This window comes from Phragmites australis, chromosome 12 (assembly GCF_958298935.1).
Source record: "Phragmites australis chromosome 12, lpPhrAust1.1, whole genome shotgun sequence".
In the NCBI taxonomy this organism is placed as follows: Eukaryota; Viridiplantae; Streptophyta; class Magnoliopsida; order Poales; family Poaceae; genus Phragmites; species Phragmites australis.
Genome location: NC_084932.1, coordinates 563,770 through 582,546, shown reverse-complemented (window position 1 = coordinate 582,546; position 18,777 = coordinate 563,770). Strand labels below are relative to the sequence as shown.

The window sequence follows — 18,777 nt, the reverse complement described above, 5'->3', positions numbered from 1 at the left end:
TTTGATTTTTGGAAGCCATTTGGAGCAGAAAGCATATTTTCCCCAGAAAGCATGCACCAGGCGGGGTAATCCCAACGGCCTGATGCGAGCGAATCCTTGCATTCTACAGCACAATTGATCTAATGCTGCTTTCTAATGGAGCAAGTGTTTCTAGTCTATGCCTCTATGGAATCTTCACATGAAATCCAAGCACTCAGCAGCCAATCAAGCTTAGATCCAAGTCATCGTTTTCTCAATCGTAGCTAGCTGTACGAGGGATTCTTAAAAAGTTACCCCAAGGAATCAACATGACCGTTTTAAAAAATCACAGATCTTACTTACCATTGACCGTTCAATGGGCGAGATATTATTCTCGTCCATTGAACGGATGATATCTTGTGGACCCCGGTGTTCAGCGAATTAAATAATCAGAGCAGAGGAAGATCTTGCCCGTTCAGTGGGCAAGATCAAATTCTCGCCCGCTGAACGAGTGAGATGAAGATATCGCCCGTTCAAAGGATGATATCTTGTACTCGTCCACTGAATGAGTGATATGTGAATATATAGAATTTTTTTAAATAACATTTTTTTATACGACAAATTGAAAAATAATGTACATTCGTTCAGCGAAAAATGTTAATTGTCAAAGTACTATTATCATAGAACCCGGCACGGATGTTACATACGCTCACAACCATTTTATGGGATATGAGGTTGATCGTCGCTGGGCGAATATACCCTAACCATAAAGAGATGACGAGAACAAATGTTGGCATGTACGGTACACCTAAAAACTAACCTAATAGTGTGCTGCTGCTAAACCTAACATGTCTTAGCAAATAAAAATAGACCGAGTTACAATGATGATATCTACTGAGTGCACCTAGGATATTTGCTCTTTCTCAGGCATCGGGGCCCTTCGTCTTAGCGCGACGGACCCTCTCCCGCTTCCTTTCCCTGTCTGCTTCACGTGCATCAGCCGCGGTGTGCTCGTCCATTGCCTTCCTCATGCGTTCCTCCTCCTGATGCTTCAGCCGTAGTTCCTCCTGTTGTTGCTCGTACTCCCGGCGTTCGTACGCTTCCCTCCTCCACCGCATGCTCATGTCGACTCATCGCTTCTGGTCCTCATTTTGCACCATATCCAGCCACTGCATGAAGTCACAGATAGGTGGAGGAGACTGCACAAATAAAACAAGAGAGGATATTAATAAGACGGTGCATGAAATCATATGGAAAGTGCAACATGAGTGATGTATGTCACTATACCGGTGGGTACTTGTACGGTCCATGTCGAGACCTATCATATTGGTAGTTGGCACATATGAAGAAGTGTATACTATAGATGTAGGAGATATCTTGGGACTCGTGAAGCCTACAAGAGTCACCACAGAAGCACATCGGGGGTTTGACCCCCTGAGGGATGAAAATTCTCCAATATTTCTTAGGTGGGCTTAGTGGAATTGAGGAAAACATTGCAGTTGAGAGAGCTGAGGAAGGAGTGATCTATCCATGGATGAGGGTGGGGTTATTTATAGGGGATGTTGCATGGACTGAGTGCATGAGCTTGGCTAGGACTAGAGCATAGGATTGTCCATTCATGCTTAAAGAGAACGATTTGTTACAATGTTAGGGTGGGTCTCAGTGATTCATGTCACATCCTAACACATTACAACCTCGCACATAGTGACACTCTCAGTCATTAAACAGTAAAGTACAATATTGTGCACATAAATATTCATCACATCACGAATTACAACATTAATCGGTCTCAATGATCTGACGAAGCCAACAACCTACGACCCTGAGGACGTCTCCCATCTGCACCAGACCCGAAAGGACCTGCTTCCGCAGGGTTCACACTTGGTAAACCAACGGTGTATTTATTGTAAGTGTGTCCTGTTCCGTTACACTTGTTGCACAATTTCACGCAACGCCCAGCTTCTGCTTCATCCATGTCAGTACGGAGCCTCGTAGTCTGGCGCCGTCCCTTCTTCTGCTTCATCATATCAGGATCAGGGGTGAACATACAATCAGGCTCAAGTTCCTTCGTGAAAGAACCATAAATCCTGAAACCGTAGACCTCATGGTTCCAGGTGTCGAACAAAGTTTCCTTCTTGAAGTAGTCAAAGACGTACATTCGAGTCCTCATACCCGTCATAGCACACGCGGCAATCACATGGGAGCATGGATTATGCAGTAGCTTTGGCTTGTAGCAGGTGCGAACACACCTGTCATCGAAGATAGTGCACTCGTGGATAACTCTCTCACGCTTGCCCCCTCTTCTTCCTTTGTCCCTGCATAAAATTTCGTATATGAGTTGTGTAGTTCTCATGATCTTCACCTGGTGCATCTTTGTCTTCTCCGCCTTGTCTTCCATATACTTTGTCGTCTTTGTCCCATAAACCAGGCATACAAGTATCCAACACTTTTGTGTATAGGTCTTGAGACACTCTTGTCCATTGACTGAAATACGGACAATATTACCCATTCCGGATCATATAATATTTCACTGTCCACATAAAAAATTCTAAACTACCATAAATTCGACATACCTGGCAACCATCGATAAAAACCCTAATATTATTGCAACAGAACATAAAAAATTATGTAAAACTACATCTACAATAGAAAATTCATTACAAACATAGCTCAACATGTAATCTATACTGCAACAAAATATTCTTGGGTCGTATATCAAACACTTCTAAATCCTACATCTATCACATCAGTTATGACTACACTATATCTAAAATCTACATCTAATACCTAACATATGTCTAAATATTACATCTAATTACTAAAATACACGTGTAAATATGATCTAATTACTAAACTATATCCAACCATAATTCTAAAACTAGATCTACATTCTAACCTATATCTAATGACTATCCTACCAGGTTTGTAAAAAAATTCTAAATCTAACATCTAACCAATGTCAACACTAGTGGCTATCCTACCATATTTGTAAAAAAACAGAGAAAAAAATATACATCTTTTCTTCGATAGAACTTCACCACACAATTTTTCCTCCCATCTCCTCCCCTCTCCTCTCCTCACTTCACTCCCCTCTGGGCTCAGTGGGAACAAATGAGCGCTGACGTCAGCACGGCCGGCACGGCTAGGCTAAATACCCAAAAGATCTCGCTCCCTCAACGGACGAGATCTTTTAGGTGGGCCCGTGCGGCGTCGTAGGCACGAAGGTCTCACCCGTTTGGTGGGCAAGAACTTGATCTCACCCTCTGAACGTACGAGATCTTACTCTCTCTAATTATTTAATTCGCTGAACGTCGGGGCTCACAAGATGTCGCCCGTTCAACAGGTGAGAATAAGGTATCGCCTGTTGAACGGGCGACGGTAAGTTAGATCTGCGATTTTTCGAAATAGTCGTGTATATATATATTCTCAACTTCATCCATGCTTCCATAGTCCATGCTGGACTTTTTTTTTTATATATTTTGAAAATCAAAACAATTATAAAAATAGGGGTTCATTTGAAAAATAAAAAATATTTAAAACACTATATAAAAAATTTAGTGGTGTAGAGAAAACTCTGATCTAGCTTAAAAAAATTCAAACAAAACTATAATATGTACTATAAGAAAAAAAAATAAATTTTATTATCCAGAATCTATCAAACTTTATATCCCTATTAATTAAAAAATTCATAATAATTCTAGCACCAAAACGTCCTACGACTCCTCCCCGAGCTAAATCCCTCCGCTCCTATCTCCGCACGTCACGCTCGCTCCCCAAATCTGAACTCCTCTGAACAAACCACGCGTCGCCGCAACCATCTTCCGCTCCTTCCCTCTCCCTCTTCCCGATCCAATCCCACTCACGCGACCGCCCCAACCACCGCAACCTTCCTCCGTCCCCCTCCCCTCCCAGATCCCGCACTTCTGCACTCTCTCGGTCCTCCATGATCTCGTTACCCCGCCGTCTGCTTGTGGCCTTCGCCGTGGGGCACCTCGATTGGACCCTCTGCCCGCCTCCACGTCCTCGTCGGCGTCCTTACTCCTCCTCCGACGGAGCACCACTGCTACCTCTCCCTGCTACCCTCCCTCCGCCGTGACGCCCTCCTCGCAATGACATATCGCGCTCCAAATCCTCGGGCCCCGTTGCCCCTCCTCCTTCGCCCCGCTTCGCCGCTGCTTCCCTCCTCGCCTTGTCGGCGCCCTTGCTCCGCCCCTTTGCCGCGCTCGTCCTCGCGGTGCTCCTCCCGGATGCCTCCCCGGACCTCCTCTCCTGGCCCAGCAGCGCCAGCGGCAGTGCGAGCGCGAGGTACGGCGCGCACCGCCTCGCGCTCCACGCGTTCCTCGCTGCCGGTATGGCCCACGAGGCGCTCGACGTGCCCGCTTCGCCGTCGTTTCCCACCTCACCGCGTCGGCGCCCTAGCTCCGCCCCTTCGCCGTGCTCCTCCTCGCGGCGCTCCTCCCGGACGCCTCCCCGGACCTCCTCTCCTGGCCCAGTAGCGCCAGGGGCAGTGCGAGCTCGAGGTACGGTGCGCACTGACTCGCGCTCCACGCGTTCCTTGCCGTCGGTATGGCCCGCGAGGCGCTCGACGTGCTCGCGTGCGTCCGCCGCGCCGGGAACACGCCCAGCCTCTCCGCGCTGGCGGCCCTGATGCGCCTGCTGTTCTGCGGCGGGAAGTCCGAACCGCTTGGAAGGTGTTCGAGGAAATGGCCGCAAGGGGCCCGTGACGGAGCCTCGCCATCTTCAACGCCATGATCCTTGGGTTCTGCCACAAGGGGCTCGTACGAGTCGGGGCTGGGCTGCTAAGGTTCATGGGTAGGTTCCGTGTGGTCCCGGACGTGTGCAGCTATAACATCCTGATCAAGGGGCACTTTGTGTTTGTGTGGTCAGCGGACGCGTTCAAGCTGTTTGATGAAATGCGCGTATCAGGGTGCAAGCCAACGGTTGTGACGTATAACATATTGGTGGATGCACTGTGCTGTGAGTGGAGGATGGCGGACGCTAGGACGCTGTTCGATGAGATGGTACAGGTGGGGATCAAAGCGAATACAATCACATTCAATGTTTTGATTGATGGATATGCAAAGGCCGGACAGATGGATGAGGCTAACGCGGCCTGTAGGGAGATGAAATCGAGGGGCTTACAGCCGGATTGCTGCACCTTCAACATTCTTTCTGCTGGAGCATACAAGTTTGGAAGCGCTGTCCAGTTAGCCCATGATCAGCAGCCGTTGCATGAAATGTTTGGTTCACAGATGTCAGCTGATGGGTTGGATATGCTGGTCTGTAGGCTTTGTTGGGATGGGAGATTTGATGATGCCTGGGAGCTCCTGCGTGGTGCTATTGAGCAGGGTGTTGCAATGAGTGTTGCCGGATTTAATGCGTTGATCGCCGCATATAGCAAGGAGGGATTCAACAAAGCAGCTTTTGAACTATATAGAGTTATGAACAATTTAGGATTGTCACCGTCGTTGCCTACTTTCAATTACTTGATAATGGGTCTGTGCAATGAAGGCTGGCTTGATGAGGCACAGCTGCTATTAGAACATATAATTAATAAGGGATATTGTGTGAGTACATCATTTACCATCTACCTAGATGCATCCTTCAGAGAGTGGAATGCAGTCGACACTTTGAAATGCTGGGATGATATGGAGAAAACTGGTCTGCAATATGTTGAGTTGAACTGGGATGTTAGTGCCAGAGCAGTTGAGAAGCTTCGTGAGCTCCAAGAATGTTTCAGTGTGCAAACCAATGTTATTACAGTTGAGGCATTGTCACCATCCGTCCAAGAGATGCCACGTCCATCCACATAACACCAGTCTTCTAGAGTTGAAATGTTACAAGAGACCATGAAGTGTATTAAGGGTAACCCAGTGGGAGTTATTGGAATTTGGGGCCTAGGTGGACTGGGGAAGGCCCAGCTATAACCAGATTGGTATGGCCATTGTAGTCGTTGTTCTCGCGCAATTTTCTTAATTGTTTTAGAATTTTTTCATTTTAGTACCTCAATTATGTGATCATCTTTTACCATAGTCTAACATGGGATATGTTGTAAATCCGTTTCCTTATCTTCTATCCTTAGATGTTGTATAGTAAATTTGGACATATAACTGAGCTGTAAAGGACCAGCGTAGGGTGAACACCAATATAGTTCTCTGAAGCTTGATTTCCTAAGGAGATGACCTGAATAGTTCATATTTAGTCATAGTTGTTTGTATGTTCCTCTTTCTCATTTTTTTTTTGGCTGGAACTAAGCCTTTCTGCTTATAAGTAATGTACTGGTTATCGGTGTGCACTAATTGTGATCTAATTAAAGATTTTGAATTCTGTCTCAATTTCTTTGTTCTGGAAGATGATACTGCCTTGTGTAGTTGATGGTCTCGCTCAATTTTTTCTTTTGAATTATTTCTTAAATCCAGCATGCGTGTTTTTCATTTACTTCAAGAATGTACAGTTCCAGCTTTTTAGGCTTGTTAAATGATCATATTATTTATGATTGTTCTCATTTTTTATGATTTCAGGTGATGAGGCCTCCCGGGAAATTACTGGGCAGCATCCGTGCGCTTACTTCAGAGAGCAGCCAACATGCATGGCGGATCGATCTCATTATGATTGCTTTTTAAGATTTAGGTTGTCCACATGTCAAAAGAAAAATGCATGCTAGGTTATCTGAAGGGGACTGGTCATGTGCCATGCTCATTTGTTGCAATATTTTCTGAAGAGTTAAGACATTGTTGTAATGTTAGATCTTTCGTGTTGTATAGAATTTTTTTGATGAGGACATCCCTTCCATTGATGCAATCATGCCTATTGCACAGCAGAGATCAATGATTCGAGCTCAAGCACGTTGAATCAATTATCAGGTAAAGTCGTTCTTTGCTGTTTAAACAAGTTTCTCTCCGAATGTGGTACTATAAAGCCTTGTAATGATTTTCTTATGCTTAGAAACTTGAGAGACGAACCAGCTGGACCCAAGAGTAACCAAGTTAACCATCGGTTGGATGTTGATGTAAACAAGAAGATGATCAGACCAAACGTCCAGACCGCACGTTCGGACCTTCAGGCAGCACCATTTTGATTTGTCCATAATTCTCTGCTCTGGAAGGTGATTGGGGCCTATAAGTATTTGTTGGAAAGATCTTGTCATCTATTTCATATGGATCCAACACCAGCATCAGATTCCATCAGAGCTGCTCAGAATCGGCGAAAGAACATTCGGACCTCCAGCCAGCCTTGGTCCTTGTATCTTGTAGAGCTTACTAGGGACCCATTCTAAGTTAGGGTTTCATCTCCTCACGTCTCTTGGCTGCCTCCTATGTATAAATAGTATCAGCAGTCGTCAGGAACAAGGTTGGGTTTTGTTTAGATGCAAGATAGCTTCAGCTTCTTCCTTGTAAACGCATATGTCGGCTAGACCACCTGTTTTACTCGATTCAGAACCCCCAACTTCGTGTGTATCGGTTTCATTCGTGGCAAGGTCTGTGCATTGTTTGCTTGTTCTTCGATTTGCTAGCAGGTTCAAGGTTGTTCTTGGCATGGCAAGAACAACAACAAATCGGAGTCGGTGTAACTGTTGCTAAGGCGCAGCGCTCCTGTTGGTCGTTGTAGTCGGGCAGTACAACGTCGAATCCACCCCAAATCGAGTTATCTCCTCTCATCAAAAGGTCAGGACTAGCCCCTGTCTTATCATGTGGTAATCAGAGCAAGATTAATCGGTGAGAGTTTTACCCATTCTTTACTTTAACTACAGTCCAAAAATCCCAAAATAGGTTAGAACCGAAATCCCAAAAACAAATTTAAGCCTTTACTGTTCTGCTTAGTTCTTGTTTGTTGAGTTTTCGGTTGCATCGATTGGTCGAGTTGTTGGTTCTTAGTGTCTAATCCATTAGAGTTTCGAGTTCTGCTCACGTTTTGGTCACCATCGTTACCACCAAATCCACCTCCACCACCACCACTAGAACTGCCGCCATCTTTTCCTTTATATACACCTCCGTTGCCACCGCAAACACCGATTCGTTCCTAGTTTTTTAGATCGGTCCGAACAACCACCAAAATAGCATATCCATTGGGCTACTTTTTTTGTTGTTCTAACTTGTGGATAGGTCCAAACATACCAAGACACCGAGCCAAATACTCCCTCTCTGTTCAGAACTGAATATTCTTACTTTCGAGAGAGAGAAAAAAAAAGTGTATGTATGTAATGACTTTCTGAAATCCTTGTGAAATTTTTTCAGATTTGAGCTAGTTGTGCAAAAACAAAAAAAGAAAGAAAGAAAAAATCAGAAAAAAAGAGAGAAAAGGAAAAGAAAAAGAGGAGAAAAGAAAGAAGGAGTTCTTGCTGCTATTTTCCTTGCACTCCTTGGTTACTTTTATGTGTGACCACGCTTGTGTTCAGGCTCGCGTCTCTAGCATGGGTTAGCCTAGGATCAGCACGGTACCATCGTTGAACGTTTATTCAATTTGCATCGACTAATGTGGTTCTAGCTGTACCTGAATTTTCTTGCAGCCATCTATAGCTCCACAAATTTATCTACAACGTCACACAGTATATGCTTTGACTGCCTCCTTTACTGATCCCATGAGATGATAGACAGAGTTGCTTTTCTCCTTTCTCTCTACATGTAAATATAATGGTGCCAGCCATTCTCTGCACAAAATCAGCCTAACCTAGATGGAGTATGTCATTTGTACATTATATATAGTGCACAATCTGAAGACATTGTATATCATTTGCACAAAAACTCGTTCCAGACATCAGGAACACCAGGGAGGCACCAATGTGTGCAATCCGCATAGCTGGTTGGGTTTGCAATCTGCTCTTTCGTCAGAGGAACAAACTGTCTCCTGAACACCGTGGGATGCCCGTCCTTGCGGTAGTCAGACAGCTCCGTGATGTTGAGTATCTCAACATGTATACCTTTCGGCTCCAATGTTGCAAAATACGACTTAGCCTTGGCCATCAAGCTGTAATCTGTAGTTGCGGCTTTGTATCCGATTTTGTAGATCGGCTCCGTTTCATTAAGACATTTGTTGCTGTCTTCTCCACCCCAGTTGCTAGCCCTGAAAAATACATGTATCTTGCATAACTTTCATATGAACACCTGATGTCATGGAGATGTAAGTATTGTACTATTTGTGTTGACAAATTAAATGATGCAGGCGTATCTCTCTCACCAGTAATGTGTAGGTGATGACCCTGCGAAAATGTGTAGGTGATATCGCATATCTTTACAAGGTTAAGAAAATTTGATCCATAAGTTTTCTAGATTTTTCCCAAAATATCCCTCTCTGCTAGTACACTTCTACCTACCACTGAGAGTATTTTGGTCTATTTTATTCTTCATTCATCGGACTGTCGTAGCGCCTTCATGACTTAGTTTCGCCTCGACGCAAGCTTCACGATGGTGCCACGTACTCCTCCAGTGCTCTCACGGTTTTGAGACCAAACTGCAAAACCCTAGCATGCTTCTTAGAGCGTGACTAGCCGCCACTTGCTTCTACCTGAAGCCAGTACTCTGATGATGTGAGGAACCGTCCAAACAGTATTCTAATTAATCACTAAGTTTATCACTGACACGATCATAACTTCAGCGATTAAACAGAATACCGCTCCGGTAATCCCGGCACGTGTTTTGTGCCCAAGAATCGGAACACATGTCTTCCAACATATGCATCACAACATAGCTTAATAAAGAGCGAGTAATAAATATTTATATTACAAGTATTAAGCATGCAACTGATTTCAACAATTTACAATAAAAATGAGCTAGGAGGAGACAAAACCCCTCAACTCCTAACTACAAAAGAACTACGCAGCGGAAAGTTAACTTATAAATAACAAAAGAGAACGGCGTCGCATGATCTTAGGCACCGTCTCAAAAACGCTACTTTCAGAGTATGATGCACTACTCTTGCCCGCCACCAAGATCGGCATGCACGAAGTAGCCAAAAATAGTCTCTTCCTTAGCAGCAGGAGTACCTGAAAGCGCAGGCATGAGTACGAAGGTACTCGCAAGATTTAAACTATATAGAATACATATACATAGCTCGACTTCAATGATTATGCATGGATCATTAGCAAGCCACAGGTTAGGTAAAACATATGTACTAAACATCCTAGACATATGTGTGAGAAAACTTAACCAAAACATACGAAAACTACCCCGCAACTAACAACTGAACAAGTGTAACTGTAACCAACATGTGTATCAATAAATAACAAGAACCAACATCACCATCTCCCACATACCGAACCACAAACCATATTCAAAACTCTACGACCGATGCAGATGGACAGAAGCATGCTCATGACCGAGAACGCGGCAGTTTGAACTGTTTATACATCCTGCAGGGGATACTCCTGAACCCACACGACACGAGGACCATTTGGCTTGTGCCACTGGCCAAAGTGCACACAAGGGGCCCGCCTGCTCACACCGTCGATGTCCACGCTTAAAAAGCTACAGCTGCGAAGCTCGCATTACCATTAGATCGGTATATGGTGAGTAAGGTAAGTGCTAAAGCTAACAACATCGACGATCGGTGCTTAACCGGCGCAAAACGGTCTACGGTGTTCGGTTTACTCTACTGATCTATCCAGAGAAACTCCACATCCAAACAAGATAAAACACCTCGTAGCTACAATTCAGAAAGGATCACAATTCATTTCCATTTGGTTAAACCACTCCGGTAGAATATCAGACTAGCTACAGACAACCGGTGCAGATCGTCGTCGTTGTCACAACTGAAATCTTTAAATGCTGAAGGTGAAACAATTAGTGCAAAGTTGCCACAGAAGGGGAGCTGCACATCACACAGCTCAGCTACTCCTCTTGAGTAGCTTAGCAATGGATGGGTTAGAGGCATCTTGGTCACCATGGGACATTTTTCTTTGCAACACGTTTGAGGGCTTCCCTTCGATAGGGTTGCCATCAAGGCGACTCGATGCATAAGCTTCTCCCATCCTCTTTCTACACTCTTTGCTTGCAGTCTCATGATGAACCACTGGAAAACAAAAAGGATGTTAATTGCGCACTAAATATCTCTAACCATAGTGTCGATATACCTTTTTTGTACCTCAAGATAGGGTCGTTTTTACCTGGTTCTGGGTATTTGCCAATAATACACTCGGCTTTCTTTTGGATGCTAAGTGGAGCAGTCATTTGGCATGTGAAAATCTTTCAGGAGGCAAATAAGCGGAATGTTGCCTTTGGGATCCTTGTACGGACTATGCAAGTTAACTAACCTGAATACCTGATTAGCGAGCTAATTAAACAACCAATTAGGACTAAGGAGTGTCGCATCACAATTCCCAGAACACTCTGAGCTGCCTCCTGCCTGCACCTAGTTTCCCTTCTCTATCGCACATCAGATCAAACCGAAACGACGCGTGTGGAGGTGGGCCGCGACGGCGTCGAGCCCCCTCCTCGGCGGCAACAACGTGGAGCATGCGGCGGCTCGGTGACCTTATTGCTCAGGTTGCTCTTCTCATTGATCACTGCTGGTGCTGGGATGTGGTGCATTTCTTGCCTGCCTGCCTGCCTGCCTGCCCTCTGAATGAATTGAATTTTGGGGACATCTGCTATTAATTCTTAAGTTTTTCCTTGTTATGGCAGATTCCTGTTAATTTTGCAAAGAATTATGTTCCTCTGTCTGATGCAAAGAAATAGCACACTGATACACACTATATGCTTTGACTGCCTCCTTTAGTGAGATGATGATAGACAGAGTATTGCTTTTCTCCTCTCTCTCTCTCTCTCTCTCTCTACATGTAAATGTAAATGTAATGGTGCCAGCCATTCTCTGCACAACAGCAGCCTAACCTAGATGGAGTATGTCATTTGTACATGAGGTAGCCGTACAAAAACTCGTTCCAGACATCAGGAACACCAGGGAGGCACCAATGTGTGCAATCCGCATAGCTGGCCGGGTTCGCAATCTGCTCTTTCGTCAGAGGAACAAACTGTCTCCTGAACACCGTGGGATGCCCGTCCTTGCGGTAGTCAGACAGCTCCGTGATGTTGAGTATCTCAACATGTATACCTTTCGGCTCCAATGTTGCAAAATACGACTTAGCCTTGGCCATCAAGCTGTAATCTGTAGTTGCGGCTTTGTATCCGATTTTGTAGATCGGCTCCGTTTCATTAAGACATTTGTTGCTGTCTTCTCCACCCCAGTTGCTAGCCCTGAAAAATACACGTGTCTTGCATATGAACACCTCATGTCATGGAGATGAAAGTATTGTACTATTTGTGTTGACAAATTAAATGATGCAGGCGTATCTCTCTCACCAGGAATGTGTAGGTGATGACCCTGCGAAAAAGACTCTAGTCTTGTTCTTGTCAATATTCTCTCCGAGCCATTCGGTTAGTTTCTTGAGAGCTATCTCGAAACCATCAATCATTTCCACTTCGTCTAACCTTGCATCACCATCTTCAAATGAACCATACCTGCACATATAAAATAATGTTAACCAATTCATTGCATCTGGAAACTTGTTAGTTTGTATTTTTATCAGTTTTGATATCTTTTTCTGATATGCGAACTGACCCTTTTTACTGTTTTTGCTATAAGGAAGGAAAGAAATGTACTTACATGACCTTCATCCTCATGTCATCCTTCTGCTTCCTCCACCACAGGTAAGAATTGAAGACAATGATGTCAGCATCCCTCCAGGCACTGGCATGCTTCTCAATTCTGTCTGCCCTTATGATCCGGTACTCCACCCGGTGGATGATGGGGTTATCGCTGTTGGACTCCAGAAGCAGTGGCGACCAGTAGAAGTCTATTGTCGCATTGTATTCCTGAAATAATTATTTGTTCAAATAATTTCAGCTAACTGAAACTGATGGTTCTGTAGCCTGTAGGATTATGAAGGAAGACATACCAATGCCTTGAAGGAAATGAGCGAGCCATTGAAGACGCGCATCTTGAGCCTGGCATCAGGTATAGAGGCCTCCACCATGCACACCAGGGAAACCCATTGGTTCCTGTTGACTGAGTCGCCCACAAACACCAATCTCTTGTTCCTCAGCTTTTCAAGCAGCTTGGTGGCGTTGAATCTGTTTCGACATGGCCACGACATCATGTCATAAATACCATGCACACTATGCTTTGGTGAATGGCCGGATTTTATGCCGGATACGATCTCTTTTCTAGCTTCAAGGCTTATGAAATGGCACGGATAATAAAATAACGGTAGATGGGATTTTTCCTCGCTGCTGGTCTTTCACTGTCAATTTTGCAATCTTAACAAGTTTTCAAGCAGCTTGCATGTTTGGTTTCTTGTTGGTCTCTAGCTAACCACCGCAATCAGAACTATCCTGTGTTTTTTTTAATTCAGTTACAAATTAAGTGAGTGTTTCCCTTCTTCCATAAAACAAAAAACTTTTGCTACTCTTGAAAAATTCTGAACCCTCTGGTACTGACACAGCTTCTTGTTCTAGTACTGCACCTTCAGGTTTGCTGGAATTTTTGGGCTGATACGAACCAAATTGAGCTAGAAATACTCCAACTGTGCTAGGGAAATCTGTAATAATCATACCTCGGAAGGTCGCATCCATGAGGCTGCCATCTCCAGTGCTGGTACATGACATCCTTCCTGCCATATTTGTCGCAAGCCACCTCTGGGAAGATGAAGGCGCAATTGAGCCCGGAGTACAATGGCCGAGATACGTTGTCGTAGACCCACCGTCCCGTCGACCAGTTGCACTCCTCCTCGCCGGCGTCCCTCGCCGAGTCCTGGAGCTCAGCTCTCCACTGCACCTCTGCTTCCTGGCCTCTTAGCTGTTGATCATGGTGTTCGGCCACCACCTTCACCTGCATCTCTTGATTCTCGTGCTCCAACGCCATTTGCACTTGTGTTTCCTGGCCTCGGTCGAACAAGAGGGAGACGGAGCTGACGACGATGAAGAAGGCCACTAGGGAGGTCACGATGCTCATCAGTCCAACGGGAGATTGGAGAACCGTCATCTTGGGAGCGGTTTCGGACTTCATTCTTTCTTCAGAAACTCTGATGGTTAGCTCCCCTCTTTTATCGTGCACCTCTATCCAGTGGGAGCATTGCTTTTGCACATGGCCAAGTGGCCCAGGTCTATTACTAATCAAACAACCTGAATTCTGACCCCTGGGCAAACCATAAAAAGGGAGGTAGAGTCTGCCTGTTTTGAATCAGCTGAACCTTTTTGTAACTAAGAATGAGCAGGTTTTGTTACCCTTTCCAGTGCTGAAACTGAAATAGCTTGAATTTTTTAGATATCAGTGTACAATTTGTTATACAGTCATCTGAATTTATAAAATTACCTACAGATTGATCCCATGTTTATCCAATATGACCTGCATGTTCCAAGTTTGTTTAACAAAAAATAAAAGGAGAAAAGATGAGGGGACGTACAAGTGCTGGTTTCGGGTGCCGACAGTTCTGTCAATCCACCACATTATCACACCAAACATGACAGAGAGGAGGCAAATAAAAAATGAAATTGAAATAGCTGAGTTTGTCACTTGAAAAGATGGAGTTTGCAAATTAAGTAACAAAAAAGCTGATTACCGCCAAATAAATACCTTTTGCATGTTCCTTGCCAATCAATAAACTAATCTTAAAGTCATTAAGCTACTAATGCAAAGCATAGTCCACTAATGTCCCAGGTTTCCCAGTTCAAGTTAGCAATCATAATCTCTCTTAGCGTCCGTTGTAATCTACTGTAACAATATATGTGCTTCTTTTGTCTATGAGCTCGAAAGATTTTTAGAATTCCTAGAATCTAATAGAGCAGAAATTTCTCCCTATAAATCAAATGCTGTTATATCCAACAATTGTAAAACAATCCACATTTGCAATGGTCAAATTGGTCGATCAATGAGTCAACCGGAGTCAATTAGCTGTATTCCATATTTTACTTCAGTTTTTCTGAGTCATCCATCACTTTTTTTTTTTGCTTAAATAACTGTACAAACTAAGCATGTACCGATGACCCTGTCTTTCTGAATAACCGATGTGGGAGGAATGCGCCTTTCTTGAACGTAGTGGTGCGTGGATCATAAAGTTGTGATTCGTATTATTTTGAGAATTATAAAGTCCTGATTTGATTTTGATACACCAGATGATGATTGGTGCTACCAGCACCTGCAGTCTCTTCTGAAACTGACCATCAATTATTGGCCGTGTTTTCTATTTGCCTTCCTTTCAATCTTTCTTTGACAAAAAAGGGTACATTCAGATTAACAATAATGCAATTAGTTGTGGCACCATGATTATTTAATCCCATGCATGTACCTAGAGGTGAATATCACATCACAAATCTTCAAATTCTATCATCAATTTGGTTTGGTGCTACATCTCGAAATGACCCTACTCGGTGCTAAACAATAGCTTCCTTTGCCCTCTCCTGTTTCAGCATCTAGTTAAATGAGTGCATCCAAAGACCACATAAAGGGTTAGGTGAAATCCTGTGGTGAGATTTGCTTTGTTTGGTACCCTGTCCTAACCAGTGGGCCGGGGTCTAATGAGAATGCTTGGCTATTGAGCGTTACATAGTACATATATTGTTCTCATCTGATTCCGTTTTGCCATTTTTCTCAAAAAAATCCTTGTGGCAGGTACAGTAGATGTGGAGAACATGAATGATGAGCAGCAGCATTCAGCAGAACATCTGGTTGCAAGGTTGGAGAATGGTACAATTATTGCTGATTCGTAGTACATGAGCTGAGTGAGCCTTAGAAGGCTAGTAAGATCAGATGTGTACAGTAGTAGTTACCAAATGCTTCCTGCTCCACATGCTTCCCTCAGGGATCAGACTTGCTTCCTGGACAAGTCCAAGAAGAAGCAGTACGACCATTACAAGACGTTGCCGTCTGCAGGTACGGTCTTATTTTGGACAGAGAGGCATGTAAAGATTTGCATTCAATTAAGTATGCATCAATTAGCTGCTAAGGCACGTATTAGTTGAACACATTGTGTCACTGAACTGCCATGCTACCAAAATATGCACTGATATTATCTAACTGGATGAATGCTCATGCTCGCATCAGTAAAATCGAATGGAACAAGGTTAGTATTACTGTAACATCCCAGGGTCATAAGACCTCGAATGCCACTTAACTATGCGATCTACAGCTGAACTTACAGAAAAATCAGCAGCATCTTCTGTATTTTAAGTAATATGTGAGCAACAATATAGATAAACAAGATGTAAGATGTAGCACACTAGCATTTAAAATCATCCTAACAAGGACCATGAGTAAACTATTAAGTTTAACATAGCAACAACACTATAAACTTCGAACAACGACTCAGCAAGTGGACTACTTTAATAAGCTATTTAAACCATAATAGATTAAATAATAATTTAATATTATAACAAGTATTAAGAAGAGCATCATGATAACAACATTCATAGCATATTCATTCTAGGACAGTTTTAAAGCTCCACTTCTTCATAGTAAAATTATGACATTATAAGTTTGTAAAAGAACTACTCCTCAACTCGAATAACATATGATTCATAAGGAACAATAGATAACAACTAATTAAAACACCGACATATATAACCCTAGAAGAACTATAAGTGTAGGTGTTGCACATGATTTAACATAAGCATAATAAAATAAAATAACTTTAGTAGTGCATATGAATGTAATGCAAAACCACATATAAAATCTTCATAATTCCAAAAGTCATACCACAATGCATATCTCCACTAAGAAGCATTGCTTCTCATAATAACTTCCAAAGCAACTGTAACATATTCAACAATCACTTCCACAGCAACTTCGATATATGACGCTTCCACATGAATAATCTCCAATGATTGTAAATAAAATACATATGTATGTAATGCAATGCATATGTCTACTGCCTTTATATCCAACAAGGTATGAAGCTGTATTGTATTTCAAATGCAAAGCAATGAAATGAGATGCAGATGATATATTGCAATCGTAAGAAAGAGAACCACATTGTTCAAAATCCTTCACATATCCACATATAAGACATACTTAAAGATAAATAACAGAAGTTATGATCATCAATATGTATCAACATGTATAACATACTTCAAATTGTCGAATAGACTACTCCACTATAATGTCTCATATAAAACTGTTTCTATGCAAAAACATAGACAGGATAATTACTATAAATATACCAACTCTTGATTCACCGCTTTCATCTTTTATATCATGTATAAAACAATAAGATTGTATTATCAACTATTTATGACCATATAAAATAGTCTAGATTATGAACTTCACTTAAACCCCTACCTTTATGATGTAAGGACTTAGGTAGAACCTTCATTTAGATATGAGTGAGACAACATGTCTATTTTATCTTCCATTTAGTATGGTTTTTCAACCTACTTCACTACCCCATCAAAGATCATAGTATGACTATTTCTGTAAACTTCTACATAACACGTATCATTATCCTCATGTATTTCAGCTATTGAAAGGTAAAAGGTGAGGATGTGCTAAAAGATTCTAAAACCACCAAGATAGACACAACCACTAAACTAAGGTTCATCAGCAATGAACCCCTTAAGGAAACAAATAATCTTTATTATCATAATTAAAGTAAGTCATATCACAAATGGGCCACATAAGCAAGCATCACACACAAGCAATATATCAACAACCACATTCTGAATTTCTAAAGCCATCATAAAGGAGTATCATCATACAAGCATAAAGCAATATACTAACAAAATAACCGCATTACCACCTTCTTATCCGAACCTTCCAACATAAATAGCATAGAAGGCATAATACCTCAAATTATTAAATATAATCATGTGTGCTGCATTTTAAAGATATAGGTAGTAAAAATAACAGGTTTAAGTTGTAGCAACGTAACAGCTATGTTTACTTGCCTTTACCGATGACGAGAACAACAAGCCTCAAGTGCAATCCAGAGCACCATCATCTAATTCACAACCACATCTCAGCATAAGCACTCCAAATAACAAGCACATATAGAATATAAGGTGCTCCTATGCCCAACACCATCATATAAGCAAGAACTGTTAAAAATAGCACACCTCGCATTCGTTCGATAAGAGCAGCAGTGCTTCTCTTTTTCGTATCTATTTTTATACTAAAGATATAATGGCAAATAAATACATTTCCAAAATATATATAACAATACCTACACATTTTGTAGAGAAAATATATATTTATTCTGCCATTAAGGTGATCTAAACGGTAACTATAAATAGGTTTAAAAAACTGTCTGAAAATTCAGGCAGTAAGATTCACATTTTTACATCTACTAAACTAATCATATAAAAATTCTCAAAATTCAAGAGGAAATATAAATTTTCATCCTCAACAACTTTTTATAGATTTTATCTTCATAAAGTGTCATTATCAAGCCCTAACTAAGCTTTGAACATTCATCAGCGTAACCTGGCAACAAATTCAGAGAACCATAATTGGAATTCTACTTATAGAAAGGTTGCAAACTTTACCAACTTATGAAAATTACTACAACTTTGATATTCGTAGGAAAAACCAATTTGGTACCTAAGGTGGTGCAAAACTGAATAGATCTGTTACTGTCCAGAAACTCATCGGAATCTGACAGCCAAAATAAAAAAATTCATATCTCCTATACTACTTGGCCAAAAATTATGAAAATAGGACTTCGTGGAAAGTTTTTCAAACTCTCTACCACTTTTTCAACTGAACAAAAATTAATTCGGCCTTTAACAGAGAGAAAATATAAGCCTTAGCTGAACTGCACGAACTGCGTTAAACAAAACGGGCAGGAACGATCAATTTAACGGTTTCTAACAAAACCTTGGCACTAATCAACCACCACAT

At 42.3% G+C, this 18,777-nt stretch overlaps 2 protein-coding genes across 2 annotated transcripts; one reads left to right on the top strand and one right to left on the bottom strand.

Annotated features, from left to right (window-relative positions):
• The first annotated feature begins 4,359 nt into the window (after positions 1-4,359).
• On the top strand, positions 4,360-7,390 carry LOC133886229 (pentatricopeptide repeat-containing protein At4g11690-like). The gene is made up of 2 exons (XM_062325965.1): positions 4,360-5,893; positions 6,480-7,390. The coding sequence occupies exon 1, from the start codon at positions 4,707-4,709 to the stop codon at positions 5,769-5,771; it is 1,065 nt and encodes a 354-aa protein (XP_062181949.1). The 5' UTR covers positions 4,360-4,706; the 3' UTR covers positions 5,772-5,893; positions 6,480-7,390.
• Positions 7,391-11,504: 4,114 nt separating this feature from the next.
• Positions 11,505-14,186, bottom strand: LOC133886055 (xylan O-acetyltransferase 12-like). The gene is made up of 5 exons (XM_062325787.1): positions 13,502-14,186; positions 12,845-13,019; positions 12,553-12,761; positions 12,249-12,407; positions 11,505-12,143 (listed from the first exon to the last, which is right to left on the bottom strand). The coding sequence occupies exons 1-5, from the start codon at positions 13,951-13,953 to the stop codon at positions 11,795-11,797; spliced, it is 1,344 nt and encodes a 447-aa protein (XP_062181771.1). The 5' UTR covers positions 13,954-14,186; the 3' UTR covers positions 11,505-11,794.
• Positions 14,187-18,777: the final 4,591 nt, after the last annotated feature.